The sequence below is a fragment of the Neofelis nebulosa genome, chromosome 12 (assembly GCF_028018385.1).
Source record: "Neofelis nebulosa isolate mNeoNeb1 chromosome 12, mNeoNeb1.pri, whole genome shotgun sequence".
Lineage (NCBI taxonomy): Eukaryota > Metazoa > Chordata > Mammalia > Carnivora > Felidae > Neofelis > Neofelis nebulosa.
Window position 1 is genome coordinate 49,949,270 of NC_080793.1, and position 18,795 is coordinate 49,968,064.

General features: G+C 40.2%; 1 protein-coding gene across 2 annotated transcripts in view; it reads left to right on the forward strand.

The window, feature by feature from the left end:
* Window positions 1-18,795, forward strand: part of MLLT3 (MLLT3 super elongation complex subunit) — a 287,620-nt gene that overhangs the window by 194,517 nt on the left and 74,308 nt on the right. For both annotated transcript variants that reach the window (XM_058695235.1, XM_058695236.1), the window contains exon 5: window positions 15,419-16,126. In XM_058695235.1, the coding sequence (XP_058551218.1) occupies window positions 15,419-16,126 (708 nt within the window). The remainder of the gene's footprint in view (window positions 1-15,418; window positions 16,127-18,795) is intronic.

Below are 18,795 nucleotides of genomic sequence, written 5' to 3' on the forward strand. Positions count from 1 at the left end.
TTACATGCAAGGACAGTACTTCAGTGTATTTTTAATGTTGAAGACAATATTGGGTTTACTTTCTATGCTTCTGAACAGAGAGCTAGGGAGATGAAAATTTAGCCACTACTTACTCTGTTCACTTCAGAACTGAAAGAATGTTCAGTTGTTTCCTTCCTGAATTGTAAATATGATTTATAGATTTATTCTCTTCATCTTTAAAATGGTATATAGTATAGTGAATAAAGCTCAAAATGTCATCTAAGTATCCTAAGCTAAATCTGTAGATTAGAGCTTGATGGCCATTTGCTCAAAAACAAAAAGAAAAAGACTTTCAGACCACGTCAGAAGGAAAATCGTAAACTTTTTTAAAACACAGGAAGATATCAGTTACTCAGTTCAATGGTTTCTCTTTTTTCTAACGCAAAATTTATTTCACAGAGTCTCTGAAGTCGCACCAATGGGTACATGAAAGAAAAGGGAACGTAAAAGTATCTTTGGGAGGTTGAAGAAATTTGTATCAAAATAAATCATGTATATGGTTTAAAAGAATTAAGGCAAAGGATGGTATTTAGCAGAACCCGAAGTCCTATGTTGTTTAAAAGATTTTTTTTAATGTGTATTCTTACTTTGGGGGAGAGAGAGAAAGAGCGCACACGTGTGCGTGTGCGTCCAGGAGGGGCAGAGAGCGAGGGAGACCCAGAATCTGAAGAAGGCTCCCTGCTCTGAGCTGTGAGCACAGAGCCTGACACGGGGCTCGAACCCACAAACCATAGGATCATGACCTGAACTGAAGTCAGATGCTTAATCGACTGAGCCACCCAGGTGCCCCCAAAATTTTTTAAATAATTTTTTTTTTTTTTAGAATATGACGGCTTTTTTATTTTAAAGCTGTGCAGTTACTGCCGGAAGTTTCCAAACTATATGCTTGTGCTGCTTTTTCTACAAGAGAATCTAACCTATTTGCTCCATCTCTTTTTCCTCCCAATATGACACCTTTTAAAGTCTTGTCTTGGATAGAAGTTTCTAGATATTGAACATAGAACCTACTTTTTGTTCCACCAATTATGAACCGTGTCTCTTGATTCTCAACTTTGGGAGCTCAGAGTATCCTAGAGTTTCTTTTCTATCTTCGTTCCTGTTTCTACCTTCTGTGTTTGTCATCCGAACATTTACTTTTTGTTGTCACGCTTGATAGCATTGCGCTATGTAACACACATTTTACGTGTTCTTGCTTATCTCTAGTAAGTGGTAAGAGTAATTGAAAGGTAGTAATTGAATAGGTAGGGATTGAAAGCACTAACAAAGTTTCAGTTACGTGCCAAGTACATAAATTGTATACAAATATGTACATATAGGACTTTACATTAAACTTATTTAATCATCAAGTTGATCTTGATGGTTTAGGTAAAGTGGTCTCTGTTTTCCTGACAAGGAAATTTAAGTCACTTAGCTAGTGGCAGGGCTGATTAGATTAATTTCTGTGAGTTGAAAATTGTAAACACTGTGCACAGTTATGACTAGTTAAAATGTTTCTTCACCGTTAAGATACGTACTGTTACTCTGTTTCCTTGTACACACATTTGTTTCGGGGATGTAAAATTTACTGTTTTCCTTCATGACTCTGTTTTTGTGCTAAATTTCTCAAATTCCCTCTCTTTTTAAATGCCTTCTGTGGAGGCCCTTGTAGGATCCTCTAGGTTTTGTGTTCAGTGACTTCCCCACCCTACCTCCTGTGGCGTTGAGCCTTTATTTTATTTGAGACTATATATTTTTGCCATTTCAAATTATGTAGTGGCAGATTTTTACATTGCTTTTTAAAACATTTAATTGTGAGAGATGTACCTTACACTTCTGTGACACTTTTTAGGATAATTGGACATAATATGTGTTCTGCAAGTATATTAGAGGAAAAGTTGATTTTTCAGTATCTCATAGCCTTTTAAATGTCTGTTAAGTTGGAAATCGTTATTTGGTAACAAAAGATTCAGAGTTTAGGACCCTCGAAACCGATACCGGAAGAGCCTCTGATTTCAAAATAAGTTATTTGCCACCTACCCAACAGTAATGTGTTGTAACCCCTCGAATGGAACTAAGTAGAACTTCCTTTATTCGGTTGTCCCCCGATGGCAGACACGTTCAATGTTGTTCTTTTAAAGTTATTGAGCGCCTCTTCCCCACTACCCATCCTTTTTTCATTTCCAGCTCAGGTTAAGTTGGCGAGTTGGTTTGAAAACCAGCTGACCTTCTGAAAGGTCGATGGAGGTATGGGCATTGGAGCCCGACTACTTGAGCTCCCATCTCAGTTCTGCCACTAACTATGCCTGTGCCTTTGGGCACGCTGGTTTCTGTGCCTCAGACTCTTCCCTTGTCACATGGAGTTAATAATAGCTACTAAACAAGATCGTTGAGTTAATAGTTGTACAGCTGCTACATCAGAGTCTGGACACTAGTAAGCATTTAGTGAGCCATGTCCACGGCTACCGTGACCACCATCCCCCAGTGCGGGAGCCCTCGAAGTGGCCTTTCTTTCCTCATTCTTTACCCACTGCAGTCTCTCCACCACATTGCCACCGGAAGAACTTTCTAAAATGAATGGTTGGTTCACATTGAATTCCTCCCTCAAGTCCTCAAGTGCATCTCCTTTGCTTCCCAGATACCACTGCTCTTTGTACCTGTTTTTGAGGCCAGTGTGTCTTGATAAAGAATTGGCAGAACTCCTAGCCACATATGACTGAGGGGATCTGTGACTCTTCCAGAGTCTCTCCTTGCCTGATCAATAACCTCTTCTGATTCTCTTTCATGTTACTTGTTGGTTTATGCTTAACCAATGGGATGACTGCTGCGTCTTTTGTCATTTGTGCAAAATCCAACCATAACTATATTTCTGTAGGTGTAGTTATATCTCTATTACTTGACCAGGATACAGATCCAGGCAAATGGAGGAATTTGAGGATGTGCTTCTTCATTTTCCTAAGTCTGTCTGCTGCTCCTTCCTGGTCAGGTCTCCAAGAGGCTTTCTTTTTCCCTTCCCTGAGCTGTGGAGATACACTGTAGAGCTCCTTCTAACTTCCTGGTTGAGTATCACCTCCAAAAACGATACAACATTATACAAAAATGAAAACAAGTAAAACCTTCCAAAGCATTGTACTCTATACAAGCAGACTTTTCTTTTTCTTTCTCATGTTTAGATAAATATTTGATGTGCTTTTTATGTATAGGCCTTTTAGATTGTTATCGATTGAAAGACCCCATTGCTTTCTCAAGTGCCATTTCCTTACCATTCGTGTGATGTTCTTTTAGCCCCCTACCCATGACTGATAAATGTTAAATTTCGGGCCTTGTTGCTTCCAGTTTTAGCCTAGGTGTTCAAATCCATTTTTGTTCATTTTTAAAAATTAATTCCACCAACTGTTGTTGAAATGTCTTCTGCACAGTCTTGTCTTAATATTTTTTCATAAAACATTTCTAAAGTCAAACGGTGCTAAAAAGCCCATAAAAGTCATCATCAGTCCACTTTGCTCCTCTGGAGCCTACCACCCTCCCTACCTCTTCCTCCCTTCCCCCTACCAAACTGTGTGGCTATTTCTTTTGGTATTTACCTACCTGTTTTGAAATATTTGTAAATTACTATCCTCCCAATTATATTTCTTTTATAGTAGGTTATGATTTTAAAATCAAGAAACTTCACCTTTTTTATTGATTTCAAACATTTTTTTTAAATGCTTATTTATTTTTGAGGGGAGGGGAGGGTCAGAGAAGGAGAGAGACACAGAATCTGAAGCAGGCTCCAGGCTCCGAGCTGTCAGCCCCGAGCCCGACGCGGGGCTCGAACTCACAGACCCCAAGATCATGACCTGAGCCAAAGTCAGACCCATAACCAACTGAGCCACCCAGGCACCCCTTTTTACTTGACTTTAAAAAGGTAAGTTATCGATCTCCTTTAAGTCAGAATTAATTTGATAAATCTCTCCTTAGAATTTGAACCTTAAATTTACATTAAAGGCCATTATTTTATTTTATTTTTTATTAACAATTTTTTAACGTTTATTTTTGACAGAGAGAGAGCACGCGCAAGTAGGGGAGGGGCAGAGAGAGCGGGAGACACAGAATCCAAAGCAGGCTCTGAGCTGTCAGCACAGAGCCAGATGTAGGGCTCTAACTCATGGATGGTGAGATCATGACCGGAGCTAAAGTTGGAGGCTTAACTGACTGAGCCACCCAGGCGCCCAAGGCCATTATTTTGAAAGCATAAATGTTGGTGAAATTTGTTTCTTTTACTTTCTTAGTTATATTTGGTATTATAATGTTTGGGTATTTGTGAATCTTTTCATAGTTTTCTCAGAGTGAGTACTAACTGTATTTTTATGCTTGGTCCCCCACCCCTTCTTTTCCTTTTTTTTTTTTTTTTAAATCTTTTTTTTTAAACATTTATTCATTTTTTGAGAGGCAGAGAGAGACAGAGCACTAGTGGGGGAGGGGCAGAGAGAGGGAGACAGAATATGAAGCAGGTTCCAGGCTCTGGACTGTCAGCACAGAGCCCAGTGTGGGGCTTGAACTCGTAAACTGTGAAATCATGACCTGACCTGAAGTCAGAGGCTTAACCCACTGAGCCACCCAGGTGCCCTCTTCTTTTCTTTTTTAAACTAATAAATACAATAAAGGCTCTATACATTTCCTTTGTCAGTCTTTCTTTTTCTTTCTTTCTTTCTTTCTTTCTTTCTTTCTTTCTTTCTTTCTTTCTTTCTTTCTTTCTTTCTTTCTCTCTTTCTCTCTTTCTCTCTTTCTCTCTTTCTCTCTTTCTTATTTATTTATTTTAAGAGGCAGAGAATCCCAATGCAGGGCTCCATCCCACAAACCACGACATCATGGCCTGAGCAAGGATCAAGAAGCAGTCACTTAACTGAGTGAGCCACCCAGGTGCCCCAAGGCTATACATTTTCCTTTTAGCATATGTTTTGTGATGCCTCTAGCTGTTTTTTAACTGTTTATTTATTTTTGAGAGAGAGAAAGAGAGAGAGAGAGAGAACTAGTGGAAGAGAGAGGGGGAGTCCGAGAATCCCAAGCAGGCTCCGTGCTGTCAGCACAGAACCTGATGTGGGACTTGAACTCACAAACTGTGAGATCGTGACCTGAACCAAAATCAAGAGGCAGTAACTTAACTGACTGAGCCACCCAGGCATCCCACCCCTAGATTTTTTTATATGAAATGGCCTTTTCATTATTTTCTCCTGACTGATTTCTTTTGACCTTTATTTTCTAATTTTATTAGAACTTTATTCAGTATAATCTATTCAGGCATTTTATTTTTTAATTTTTTTTTAAAGTTTATTTATTCTGAAAGAGGGGGAGAGAGAGGGGAGGGACTTGTACTCCTGAACTGTGAGATCATGACCTGAGTCACAACCAAGAGTCAGAAGCTTAACTGACTGAGCCACCCAGGTGCCCCTATTTAAGCATTAAGAAAAAAATTTTTTTTAATGTTTTTATTTATTTTTGAGACAGAGACAGAGCATGAGCAGAGGAGGGGCAGAGAGAGGGGGAGACACAGAATCAGAAGCAGGCTCCAGGCTCTGAGCTGTCAGCACAGAGCCCGACGCGGGGCTCAAACTCACAGACTGTGAGATCATGACCTGAGCTGAAGTTGGATGCTTAACCGACTGAGCCACCCGGGCACCCAAGCATTTTAAAAAGATTATTTTGAAGTTCATTTTATGATACCTTTATGATTGATTTTTTAATTGTTTCATGGGCTCATTTAAAACTGTAGGGGACACCTGGGTGGCTCAGTCGGTCGAGCGTCCAACTTTGGCTCAAGGCACGATCTCATGGTTCGTGGTTTTTTTGTTTTTTTCGTTTTTTTTCAATATATGAAGTTTATTGTCAAATTGGTTTCCATTCAACACCCAGTGCTCATCCCAAAAGGTGCCCTCCTCAATACCCATCACCCATCCTCCCCTCCCTCCCACCCCCCATCAACCCTCAGTTTGTTCTCAGTTTTTAAGAGTCTCTTATGCTTTGTCTCTCTCCCACTCTAAGCTCTTTTTTTTTTTTTTCTTCCCCTCCCCCATGGGTTTCTGTTAAGTTTCTCAGGATCCACATAAGAGTGAAACCATATGGTATCTGTCTTTCTCTGTATGGCTTATTTCACTTAGCATCACACTCTCCAGTTCCATCCACGTTGCTACAAAAGGCCATATTTTATTCTTTCTCATTGCCACGTAGTATTCCATTGTGTATATAAACCACAATTTCTTTATCCATTCATCAGTTGATGGACATTTAGGCTCTTTCCATAATTTGGCTATTGTTGAGAGTGCTGCTATAAACATTGGGGTACAAGTGCCCCTATGCATCAGTACTCCTGTATCCCTTGGGTAAATTCCTAGCAGTGCTATTGCTGGGTCATAGGGTAGGTCTATTTTTAATTTTCTGAGGAACCTCCACACTGCTTTCCAGAGCGGCTGCACCAATTTGCATTCCCACCAACAGTGCAAGAGGGTTCCCGTTTCTCCACATCCTCTCCAGCATCTGTAGTCTCCTGATTTGTTCATTTTGGCCACTCTGACTGGCGTGAGGTGATATCTGAGTGTGGTTTTGATTTGTATTTCTCATGGTTCGTGGTTTTGAGCCCCGCGTCAGGCTCGGTGCTGACAGCTCGGAGCCTGGAGCCTGCTTCAGACTCTGTGTCTCCCTCTCTCCCTCTTCCCCTCTCTCCACTCTGCTCTGTCTCTCTCTGCCTCTCAAAAATAAACAAACATTTAAAAAATTTAAAAAAAACTATAAACTTTATGCATGAGATAAAAAGTTTTATATGTAATTATTAAATTTGTGGGTTGTTTTAGCCAACTTCGCTGTTTATTCTCATTTCTTTAAATCTGCCTGTTTCTGACAAAGATGTATGGATTTCTCATTTCAATGAAATGTTTTTCAAGTTTCTCTTTTTTTTTTAATATGTATTTTTTAATGTTAATTTTTTGTTTTTTTTTTTTCTGAGAGAGTGCAAACAGGGGAGGGACAGATGGGGGGGGGGGGGGCGCGGCACAGAATCTGAAGCAGTCTTCTGGCCCTGAGCTGTCAGCACAGAGCCCTATGCGGGGCCTGAACCTACGAGCTGTGAGATCATGACCTGAGCTGAAGTTGAACTCTCAACTGACTTAGCCACCCAGGCACCCCTTCAAGTTTCTCTTAGATATTCAATACTTTTTGCTATATATCACCTCGCTTTCATTTTTTATTTTATTTATTTATTTTTTTCAGTAGGCTCCACACCCAGTGTGGAGCCCATCGTGAGACTTTAACTCACGAGCCTGAGATCAAGACCTGAACTGAGACCAAGAGTTGGATGCTTACCCAACTGATCCATCCAGGCGCCCCTAACAAAACTTGGCTTTTAAATTGTTTATGCTGTCTAAGAGACTGTTAAAAACTGAGAACAAACTGAGGGTTGATGGGGGGTGGGAGGGAGGGGAGGGTGGGTGATGGGTATCGAGGAGGGCACCTTTTGGGATGAGCACTGGGTGTTGTATGGAAACCAATTTGACAGTAAATTTCATATATTAAAAAAAATAATAAATAAATAAACATTAAAATAAAATAAATAAAATAAAATAAATTGTTTATGCTGTCTCGTCTTCTTAACCTTGAGGTCTGCACTGTGTAATATGAATGTGGCACTCATGCTTTCTTTTCGGGTCAGTTAGCGGATAGCTCTTGGCCCGTTCCTTTTCATCTTAAACTTTTCTCCGTCGTTAGATGTTGTGTTTCTTGTGACCGGTCTGTGTATGCCCACTTTTTACCCGGTCTGTCTTTTAGTGAGAGAATTCAGCTTCCTTTTTTTATTCTGTGAGTAATAGTGGATTTTATTACTTTTCGCCTTGTTCATTATTTATATTTGTGACTTTTTCCATTTTTCTGAATTTTGCTTTCATTTTCAAGTCGATATTCATTTCCCAGTTTCCCCCTGTTTATGTGGCAGTCCTGTACTTTTCCATTTCATTATTGGCCACCTTCCCTTTCAATGGTTTGTAATCCAGTTTTTTCCCTGCTTTCCCATGTAAAAATGATACCAACATTTTCCCTCACCTCGACACTCCATCCTTCTCTAACTTTCCGAAGTTTCTACAGAGAGAATTTAATTTTTCAGATCCAGAGTTTTGTTAGCCTTTTTTTGTGTGTGTTTCAGGAATTCACATGGAGCACTTCACTTCTATTACATATTCCAGATAGTTGATTATCCATTTAGATTTAATTCTGTGTAGAAGGCAAAGTACATTACACTTCTGTCTCCTCTCCACCTTCCCACACATAACGGGTCTCGTTTCTAATTTAGTTACTCTTTGGTTAAAGTCCCTTCTCAAGTCCTTTCCTTAGATGGGGCAGTGGGTGATGTGCTCTTTGAATCCTTAAATTTCGGCAAACACTTCTTTCACACCGACTGTGTGTGTAGGATGTTTGGGTTGTGCTGCTTTTTCCCTCAGCAGTCTTGATTTTACTGTTTGTTCTTCCCAGTTCTACTGTCAGAAATGAAAAGTGCCATGTAATTTCATTCCTTTTTAGTTTTAAGTAATTATTCTTTCTGGCAACTTGTAAAGTTTTCTTTCTATTCTTAAAGTTGAGGAATTTTAGTGTGATATTCTTGAGTGTGTCTTTTTTCTCTTACTAGTCCCGCCGGGATCTTGAAGAGCCCTTTGAGGTCGCAATTCAGTCTTTCCTTTTCTTCCATATTCCTTTAACTATTGCCTCTCTCCCATCTCTTCCTTTTCCTCCTTCCAGAGACTCTTCTGGAACTTTTCCTGTGGTTGGTACGTCACTTAGGGCTCCTCAATCTGTTCTTCAGGTTTCTTCTCTTTTCCATTAATGACTTACATCTCTTTGTATCCTTATGGTTTGAGATTTCTTCCAGTTGATCGTTCACGCCACCATTGAAGAGTCTGTCTTCTCCTTTATCTACTGAATTATTCAACTTGGAGGGTTTTGTTTTTAAAGTTTAGTTTAGATAATATTTTAAACCCATAGAAATTATTGTCCGTTCTCGGTATGCCTCTTCTGAAGTAATTGTACCATTTTTGACCTCAGTGTTTCATCTTTGTCCTTCAGAAGATCTGCTAGGTCTGTCCTCTAGGTCTGTTCTCTAGATCTGCTAGGTCCTATTCTCGCCTACTGTAGATATGTTATTTATATGTGTGTTGGGTTTCAGGTTGTTATTAAGAGACCTTATGTTTTTATAATCCTATAACTGATGAGAGGTAGGCATGTTGTGCATTTCATGTGTATGCACCTGGACGACCCTGTGCCTGCCTTCTGGCCTCTTTGCATCTCCAGCCTCAGGAGTAGAGGGGACTCTCCCTCCTGTTGAGTGTCTCCTGAACACCTTTGGGGCGGAGGGGGGGGGGGGGGGCTGGCAGTCCTTGTGCAGTTTTCTGTGGGAAGTCTTCTGTGTCTTGCTTAGAGCCCAGAGCAGAGCAAGCCCCATTTCAGTCCTCTTTCGAGATGCCCATAATCCCATGGCCACATTCTTCAGGCCCCATTCACTGCCAGCTGGTTCCCAGAGCTGACTGGTTCAAGAAGGCAAATGGGTTGGATTTGAGATGAAAGTTGGGGGAGGTGAGTCAAATTTAAGGTCCCGTCTTTCCCCACAATCCTGGATTTTTATACCTGATTCATAGTTTCAGATGGTATTTCACTCCTGTGCCATTTGTTGTGGGTTTTTTAAAAAAAATTTTTCTTATTTATTTTGAGAGAGACAGAGATAGCATGAGTGGGGGGAGGGGCAGAGAGAGAGAGAGAGAGAGAGAGAGAGAGAGAGGGAGGGAGGGAGGGAGAGAGAGAATCCCAAGCAGGTTCTGTACTGTCAGGTTTGACGTGAGGCTTGACCTCAGGAAACCACGAGATCGTGACCTGAGCCGAAACTGAGAGTCAGAAGCTGAACTGACTGAGCCACCCAGGTGCCCCCCATCTGTCATGCTTTAGTGGCATTACAGAGAGATTTTTAGTTTGAAACCTACCTTTGAGTGTTTTACGTAGCTTTTCATATGCATAAACTCTTGGACTCTATTATAATTTCCAGGGAGTATCCTTTTCAGATGCACTGTGGACAAATCAACTTTTAAAGGAGAAATTTTTGCGTTGGGATAAGTAAAACTCTTCTGAGGGAGTTTATTTGTCTGTATGCAAATTTCACTGAACAAAGATACGAATCTAAACATCTTGTGCAACGCGGAAGCCAGTCGAATTGGGACGGGGACCGAAAATAGGAGCCTAGGTGAAAAGGAGAAACAGGAGCTGAAGAAAGAATCAGCTTTGCATTAGCAGCGGTACTAGGAAGAAGACGTGGTGATGATAACACAGAAGTTGAAAGCCACATATAGTCAGAAAACCTTATTTTGTCCAGTAGTTAATGCCTTTTCTTAAGCTACCTACTAGAGTTGCTGACAAGTCTATTAGAAGAGATTATGTATTAAAAGGACCGATCCTGTTCCAGAAAATTAAAACAAGGAAGCATTCCGTAGAATCTGAGAGGCCGAAAAACAATATTGTACCCTATATTCATAGGTAGCAAAGTTAGTGCACATAGGTACATGTTTGTTTAGATAGTCATTTGCCTTCAATATTTGATATCTGAATTATGCACACTTATTCGCCCTAATATTGGTATTCAATTTGTCCTAATGAGCTTCAGGCAAAGAAAATTTGAATCATACGACATGTGTAAACCCCCCATTGAATGGTAATTAGTCTGTTCTGCTTAGCGGCACTTAAGGTTAAGAGTTGAGTAAAAATTTTTAAAAAACAGTGACTTGATCTCCGATATGTGTGGGATAGATAGGCTGAGAATCAGTTCAAGCTTTTATTCTGTGTCAGTAACAATTCCTCACTTTGTATCTAAGCCTTGGTTTTACATTTATTGCATGTGTGACTAGAGAGTCAGGTGACAATACATCTGAACTTTGCCATTTGTCACAGATCCAGGACGGAGGAAATGTAGTCTATATAATAGGAACATCCTTTCACCTTTTTTTTTATTTTCTAAATTTTTATTTATCTGGGGTGTTGTTATGGACCGTTTTTCTTTTTACCTCTCAGTTGTCATAATTTAAAGGAAGCTTTTTGTAAAGGGGCAGGAGCGAGAGTAGCTTGCTTCTATGAAGATTTGTTGGGTTGGTGAAAAGCTGGGCATTAAATACCTAGGCCAGTGTGGGAGCAAAAAGTTATAAAATTTCTGGAGTTTTATACTTAAAATCATATGTATGTGATTAAGAAAGGAGTCTAAACTTTCTGTGACACAAGAGTCTGTGTTCTATACCACTGTGTACTTTGCATTAAGAATTCTAGTTTGTCCCTCAAAAGGGTTTTAGAAATAAATCATGGAAGGAGCCCCGTAGAAGTTTTTTTTTTTTTTTTTAATACTGAAATTTACTATTTTTTAATGCTTAATATTAGAAAGTATGTTGGGGGGCGCCTGGGTGGCGCAGTCGGTTAAGCGTCCGACTTCAGCCAGGTCACGATCTCGCGGTCCGTGAGTTCGAGCCCCGCGTCAGGCTCTGGGCTGATGGCTCGGAGCCTGGAGCCTGTTTCCCATTCTGTGTCTCCCTCTCTCTCTGCCCCTCCCCCGTTCATGCTCTGTCTCTCTCTGTCCCAAAAAATAAATAAAAAACATTGAAAAAAAAAAAATTAAAAAAAAAAAAAAGAAAGTATGTTGGTAGGTAGGGGCACCTGGGTGGCTCAGTCTGTTAAGTGTCTGGCTTTGGCTTAAGTCATAATCTCATGGTTCATGAGTTCGAGCCCTGCATCGGGCTTTTGTGCTGACAGCTTAGAGCCTGGAGCCTGCTTTGGATTCTGTGTCTCCCTCTCTCTCTGCCCCTCTCCTGCTTCTGCTCTCTCTCTTTCAGAAATAAACAAACATTAAAAAAAAAAAAAAAAAGAAAGTATGTTGGTAGGTAAAAATCTGTGTGTTTTAAAAAGTCACATTTATAAACCTATGTATAATACTCCATGAAGGTTAAAATATTGAGTAACAATGCTTGGGTGTTCTAGAGCCATAATTAGAATACTAGTTGCAAATTGCCAAAATTCAGTGAGTCAACAAACCAATTAAAAAAAAAACTGAAGGATATTAGATTTCAAATGTTCTTCCTTAATTTAGTTTTCCCATTATACTTTATTTTAATTATTCATAGTATTGCTTAACATGCCAGGAAATGTCTTGTAATAGAATTTATAAAATAATGTAGTTTCAGTAATATGAATACTATCTTTAGCATTCTGCTTGTAAATCTCAGATTGAGATGTTTTGTAAGGAATCATCTAGTTTGATGCATAAAAGCACGTCTTTGCATAGCAGCTTTATCCATTTTAGAACTTTGAGACCAAATGCTCACTTGAGAAAAATAAATGGAATGATTGGTATATGTCATTTTGTTGTTGTTAGTGTCGACAAATAAGGAAAAAATTGTAAGAAAAAAATATATAGTCCACTAACATAGAACAGTAATTTTTCATTTTAAGTATTTTTCCTCAAGTTTTTATTTAAATTACAGTTCGTTAACATGCAATGTAATATTAGTTTCAGGTGTAGAATTTAGTGATTCATCGCTTCCATACAACACCTGGTGCTCCTCACAACAGGTGCCCTCCTTTTTTAAAAAAAAAAAATTTTTTTTAATCTTTTATTTATTTTTGAGAGACAGAGAGAGACAGAGCATGAGTGGGGGAGGGGCAGAGAGAGGGGGAGACACAGAATCCGAAACAGGCTCCAGACTGTGAGCTGTCAGCACAGAGCCCGATGTGGGGCTCAAACTCACGAAACATGAGATTATGACCTAAGCCAAAGTCGAACGTTTAACCGACTGAGCCACCCAGACTCCCCCGGGTGCCCTCCTTAATACCCCCCCATCTACCTCCCTTCTGGTAACCATCAGTTTGTTCTTTATAGTTAAGAGTTTGTTTCTTGGTTTGTCTCTCTTCCCCCCGACCCTTATATTCATTTGTTTTGTTTCTTAAATTCCACGTATGAGTGAAATCATACGATATTTGTCTTTCTCTGACTGACTTATTTTGTTTAGCGCTGTACTCTCTAGCTCTGTCCTCATTGTCGCAAATGACAAGATTTCATTCTTTTTTATGGCTGAGTAATATTCAATTGTGTGTGTATATATACACAGCACATCTTCTTTATCCATTCATCAGCTGGTGAACATTGGGGCTCTTTCCATAGTTTGGCTATTGTTGTTAATGCTGCTGTAAACATCGGAGTGCATGAGTCCCTTCGAATCTGTATTTTTATATCCTTTGGGCAGATACCTAGTAGTGCAATTGCTGGATCATAGGGTAGTTCTATTTTTACTTTTTTGAGGAACCTCCATACTGTTCTCCACCGTGGCTGCACCAGTTTGCATTCCCACCAACAGTGCACGAGGGTTCTCCTTTCTCGACATCCTTGCCAACTTGTTGTTTCCTGTGCTATTAATTTCAGCCATTCTGACAGGTGTGAGGTGATACCTCATTGTAGTTTTGATTTGCATTTCCCTGAAGATGAGTGGTGTTGACCATCTTTTCATGTGTCTACTGGCCATCTGTATGTCTATTCATGTCTTCTACCTATTTTTTAACTGAATTATTTTTTGGGGGGGGTGTTGAGTTTTATAAGTTCTTCATAGATTTTGGACACTAACCCTTAATCACACATGTCATTTGCAAATATCTTCTCCCATTTCACAGTTTACCTTTTAGTTTTGTTGATCATTTCCTTTATAGTGACTATTACTTTCTTTTTTTAAATATTTTTATTAATGTTTATTTATTTATTTTTGAGAGACAGAGAGAGAGACAGTGAACAGGGGAGGGGGAGAGAGGGGGGTCAGGGAGAGAGAATCCCCAGCAGGCTCCACGCTGTCAGCACAGAGCCTGATGTGAGGCTCAAACCCCTAAACCATGAGATTGTGACCTGAGCCGAAATCAAGAGTCAAAGGCTTAACCAACTCAGCCACCCAAGCACCCCGAGTATTACTTTATGATAGTTATTCATATACATGCTTTTCTCTTTTCTTCTTACGTAGACCCTATAGGTAGATTGACTGTTTTAGTGAAAAGCATAGCCCCTGCCCAACTGTCTTTTCAGTTCTGCTAGATATTTAAGGGATACAGGATTGATGTACAGATCATTGACTTTTGAGTGAGTTAGAGGTGCAGCAGAACAAGCAAGCCTTGAGATGTAAATTCCGGTTGAAAATTTGGACATGTATTTGCCATTAGTTCCATTAGAAGGTGGAAGTAAGTAAGAAAGAGCTTTTCTTTTATCGTATTGGTGTAGATTTTTACAAGTCCAGGATCTACTTCTGTGTCCTAGTCTTACTATTAATGGTAGAGGGTCACAAATGTGTTAAGTATGAATTTAAATTTTGTTCCTAAATAGAAAGGTTCTGTGTAGGTCATATATACTGAGGTACTTATATCAGTGAAAAAATAAGCAGCACATGTAAAATAGGACAGGCAGTGGTGAACTCTTTCCTCGTGATTGCACGATAGTAATTGGCTAAAGACTTTTCAGTCCATTTGATGACTATTTGGTGACATGTTTGTTCTGTTGGATTTCTCTTTTCTTTGCTAGTGGATGGGAGACACTTCCTAATGAAATGACACTCCCATGAAATTTGGGCAGCAAAAAAAAAAAATTGTTTCTTATCTCAAATTGAGAATTCTTTTCTTTCTTGTTTGGGTCTTGTGATTCTTGTTATTAAAAAGGCATTTAAGATTTAATATTATCTGGCCTCACCATGCGACACTGGGCTATTTTTTCTGCCTTGTCCTCGATCTTTGCCGTAGCTGGATGCTGTTCCCCAAATACAATTTCATCCCTCCTTGTCGTGCTTCACTCTAGTCGCTGGTCTCCCAAGTCCTTTCTCATTCTTCCCTTCCTAGTAATGCCCTGCTTATTCTTGAGGGTCTAATTCAGGCGTTACTTCTCTATAGATTTCTGAACGATTCTTCTCCCACACCCCCAACAGAACCAACGGCCGCCTTCCTTTTGTGGTCATAGCACATCGTTGGTGGCTCTTGGAACAGCCATGACTCCTAGGTACGTCACAGTTCCTAAGAGTCGGGGCCGTGTGCCGTCCTTCCTCGTGTCTCCTAGAACAGGCGTTCCACGAACATTTGTCCAACCGAAATGTTTAGAACGCCATGCTTCTCGTGATTAGGAGAGCAGCTGGCCTCGTTAAACCCCTTGATCACAGTGGCCCTCGTTCCCTGTGTTCCTCACACACCCTGTCCCCACCTGTTGCACTGTGCTGATTGGTGTCTAAGAAAATGCATTCGAGAGCGATCAAAGAAGGATCCTTGCATGTGGATGCAACGCGCGGGGGAGCCGGCCGGCGACCCCGCGTTGGACCCCGCGTTGCTCCGGAGCTCTGAGTTGCGTTCTCTTGTCCCCTCTCTGCAGGACCCGAACCGGAGCATTCATACCAGCAGCAGCAGCAGCAGCAGCAGCTGTAGCAGCAGCAGCAGCAGCAGCAGCAGCAGCAGCAGCTGTAGCAGCAGCAGCAGCAGCAGCAGCAGCAGTAGCAGCAGCAGCAGCAGCAGCAGCAGCAGCACCAGTTTTTCAAAGCCTCACAAGTTAATGAAGGAGCACAAGGAAAAACCTTCTAAAGACTCCAGAGAACATAAAAGTGCCTTCAAAGAACCTTCCAGGGATCACAACAAATCTTCCAAAGAATCCTCTAAGAAACCCAAAGAAAATAAACCACTGAAAGAAGAAAAAATCGTTCCTAAGATGGCCTTCAAGGAACCGAAACCCATGTCAAAAGAGCCAAAACCAGACAGTAACTTACTCACGATCACCAGTGGGCAGCAAGACAAGAAGGCTCCTAGTAAAAGGCCCCCCATTGCAGATTCCGAAGAACTCTCAGCCAAAAAAAGGAAAAAGAGTAGCTCAGAGGCTTTATTTAAAAGTTTTTCTAGCGCGCCACCGCTGATACTCACTTGTTCTGCTGACAAAAAACAGATAAAAGATAAATCTCATGTCAAGCTGGGAAAGGTCAAAATCGAAAGTGAGACCTCAGAGAAGAAGAAATCGACTCTGCCACCATTTGATGATATCGTGGATCCCAACGATTCCGACGTAGAGGAGAACATGTCCTCCAAATCTGACGTGAGTAGTCTTGTTGGTTTCCCTCCTTTCCCATGTTAGCCTTCAGATCTTATTTCAGATGGCTGTAGGATAAAGGATGAGGGAAGAAACTGACAGCCGAACCATGAAATGGTAGCATGGATGGGCCTAGAGATGAATTTCCTTAACTAATGGAAAGAAGGAAATGAAATCATTAAAGAATCGGCAGACATTTGGACTGTGATGGGAACTGTTAAAGGAAAGATACGTTCCGTAGTGTAATAATGGGCTGTGTTGAATAGCAGCAGGAACATTGAGATGCTCCTTGGCACTTAGTTACTGTGCTTTTCGACGATTGCTGATTTAGGAAAGTGACAAGAATGCGATAAAACTTGAATATATGAGAAAATAAGTTTAAAAGACAAATTTAGAAAATATTGGGGTGCAGCTATAACGTTGATCTTTTTGATCAATGCTATGAAGTAATTTGTTTACAGAGATGAGAAGCTGGTATAGTATTTTTAAGAAGTTTTCTGGAGGCAAAATCGATATAACGATATACCGTATAGATTTAAAATGTATAATTTGGTAAAATTTGACACATATTTGTGCTTGTGAAAGCCGGTGGTGGTATTTTGAAAAAGAACCACTTAATTTTTTTTTTTTTTTTTTCTTCCTTTGGGGCCATGGTCAGGGTATGTGATCTTTGTTTTTGCTGACGGGTGGGATTAACTTTTGTGGATGCCTAAAAGACCATCTGACCATTTCACATCCCTCCAAAATGTTACCTGATGTTGAGATTTAAACTTACAATTGCAGATTTCTCAGAGTTGGAAGGGGGTTTCACACTATTCTAACTTCTCGCCAGTATAAGAAATCTTATGCTTCCAGTGACAGAACTATTAGTATATGAAATAGTATTGCATTCCAGTTCTAGAGAATGAACGTTATTTACTTTGAAGTCAAATTACCTTTTTTTTTTTTTTTAAAACAATCTTTAGCCCTTTTAAGTTACTTATTAGTCCTGACCAGTCCAAATAATCTCCTTACTTTGGCTTGTCAGTATTTCTAGACAATGGTCAAGGAAGATGTCTGGCTAAAAACTGCTGGCAATTTGAGACTATTTCTCTTTCTGTCCCACGGGTTCACCATACACATGTTCCTGATTCGAGTGCTGGCGGAGGTGGAGGGACTTCGTAGCAGATTCTGTCTTCTGCATTTGCGCTGGGTAGAAGGGCAGCCGGGGTGACAACGTGGAGTCACAACCGATCTCCTGTTGTCCAGAGACTACTTCCTTCCCCACTACCCTCCATAGCTAATCTTGAAATTGTAATAGAAGATCAAATTAGGAGCACAGTAGCATATAAAATACAAGAGATTGGGGTAATTTGTTCCAGTGTTTGGTAAATGTTTTATAGCAATAGTTTATTGAACCAATGAGAACTAATGGGTTTGTGCCAACACGTCAAGCATTTATTTTTCCTCTTGTGCTTTTTACTTAGGGTCCTCTTTTTTTTTTTTTTTTTAAGTTTATTCATTTATTTTGAAAGCGAGACAGCACAAGCAGGGGAGGGGCAGAAAGAGAGGGAGAGTGAGAGAATCCCAAGCAGGCTCCGAGCTGCCAGTGCAGAGCCTAGACGCAGGGCTTGAACCCATGAAACTGTGAGATCGTAACCTGAGCCAAAACCAAAAGTCCAGCACTCAACCGACTGAGCCACCCAGGTGGACTTAGGCTCCTCTTAATACAAAACTTGTTCTCAGTTAGGTGTTACTTGGAAAGTTTTTTATGTTTGACTTCTATTTCAAATCACCCTAAAATGTCCATTGATCCTCTTGGGGTATGATTAGTCTATCAAGATTGTCAGGTTTAGCCACTTAGTCTTTCCGTATTCTGACGTGTTGTGACTCTTCTCGAACGGAGGTTTTCCAGTTGTGGCTTAGGATTCAGTGGTGAGCCACAAAACCATTTTAGCATGTCGTCACCAGTGTTTACAAAAAATCAGAATACGTTGTAATCAGCATGGGTGAGTAATGGTTTGTAAAAATTCTATTTCATAGGCTGTGTGTGTTTCTTATAGTAGGTTTTGGTCAGAAAGGCATCTTTCTTGAACGTTAGCTGATTAAACGACATTCCTAAAGCAAACCTCTTTCTACATGAAATTGTCCCAGATGATTGTCGTCGTCCTTAGATAACTCTGTGCATTTTTGTTTTTATTTGTCTCTTGCTCCCTCCCTTTTCTATATGATTTATAAGATATGACTTTTCTTTTCATAAACTTCATGTTCAACTTGGTGTATTAATCCTAAGCCGTAATTTTAAAAATCTTTTGGAGTAAAGAGTTAGAATCTTAATTCCTTACAGTAGGGAGCAAATTTTCACAACAATTCATGACATAGGAGGATCACATATCCAGTAATTGTTACAGGAGTTTTTGTAACGGGTTCTGCACATCATTATAGAGAAAGTCTCTAAAGGCTTTTGGATATTATTTGGGTATAAAACCCAACAGATACCCTTTCTTTATCAGTTTTCTGGTAGTAGTGCTTTTATTGTTGCTGTTGTTGGTTTGATTCTCTAAATGCAGGTGGTGGAGCCGAAGAAAATTGATGAAAGTCGTTCCAAATAAGCCATGACTCAAAAGACCTTTCTGTGAACAAAGAAGATAAGGGGAGGGTGGTGGAGGGAGGGAGGGGAAGGGAGGTGCTAAAGT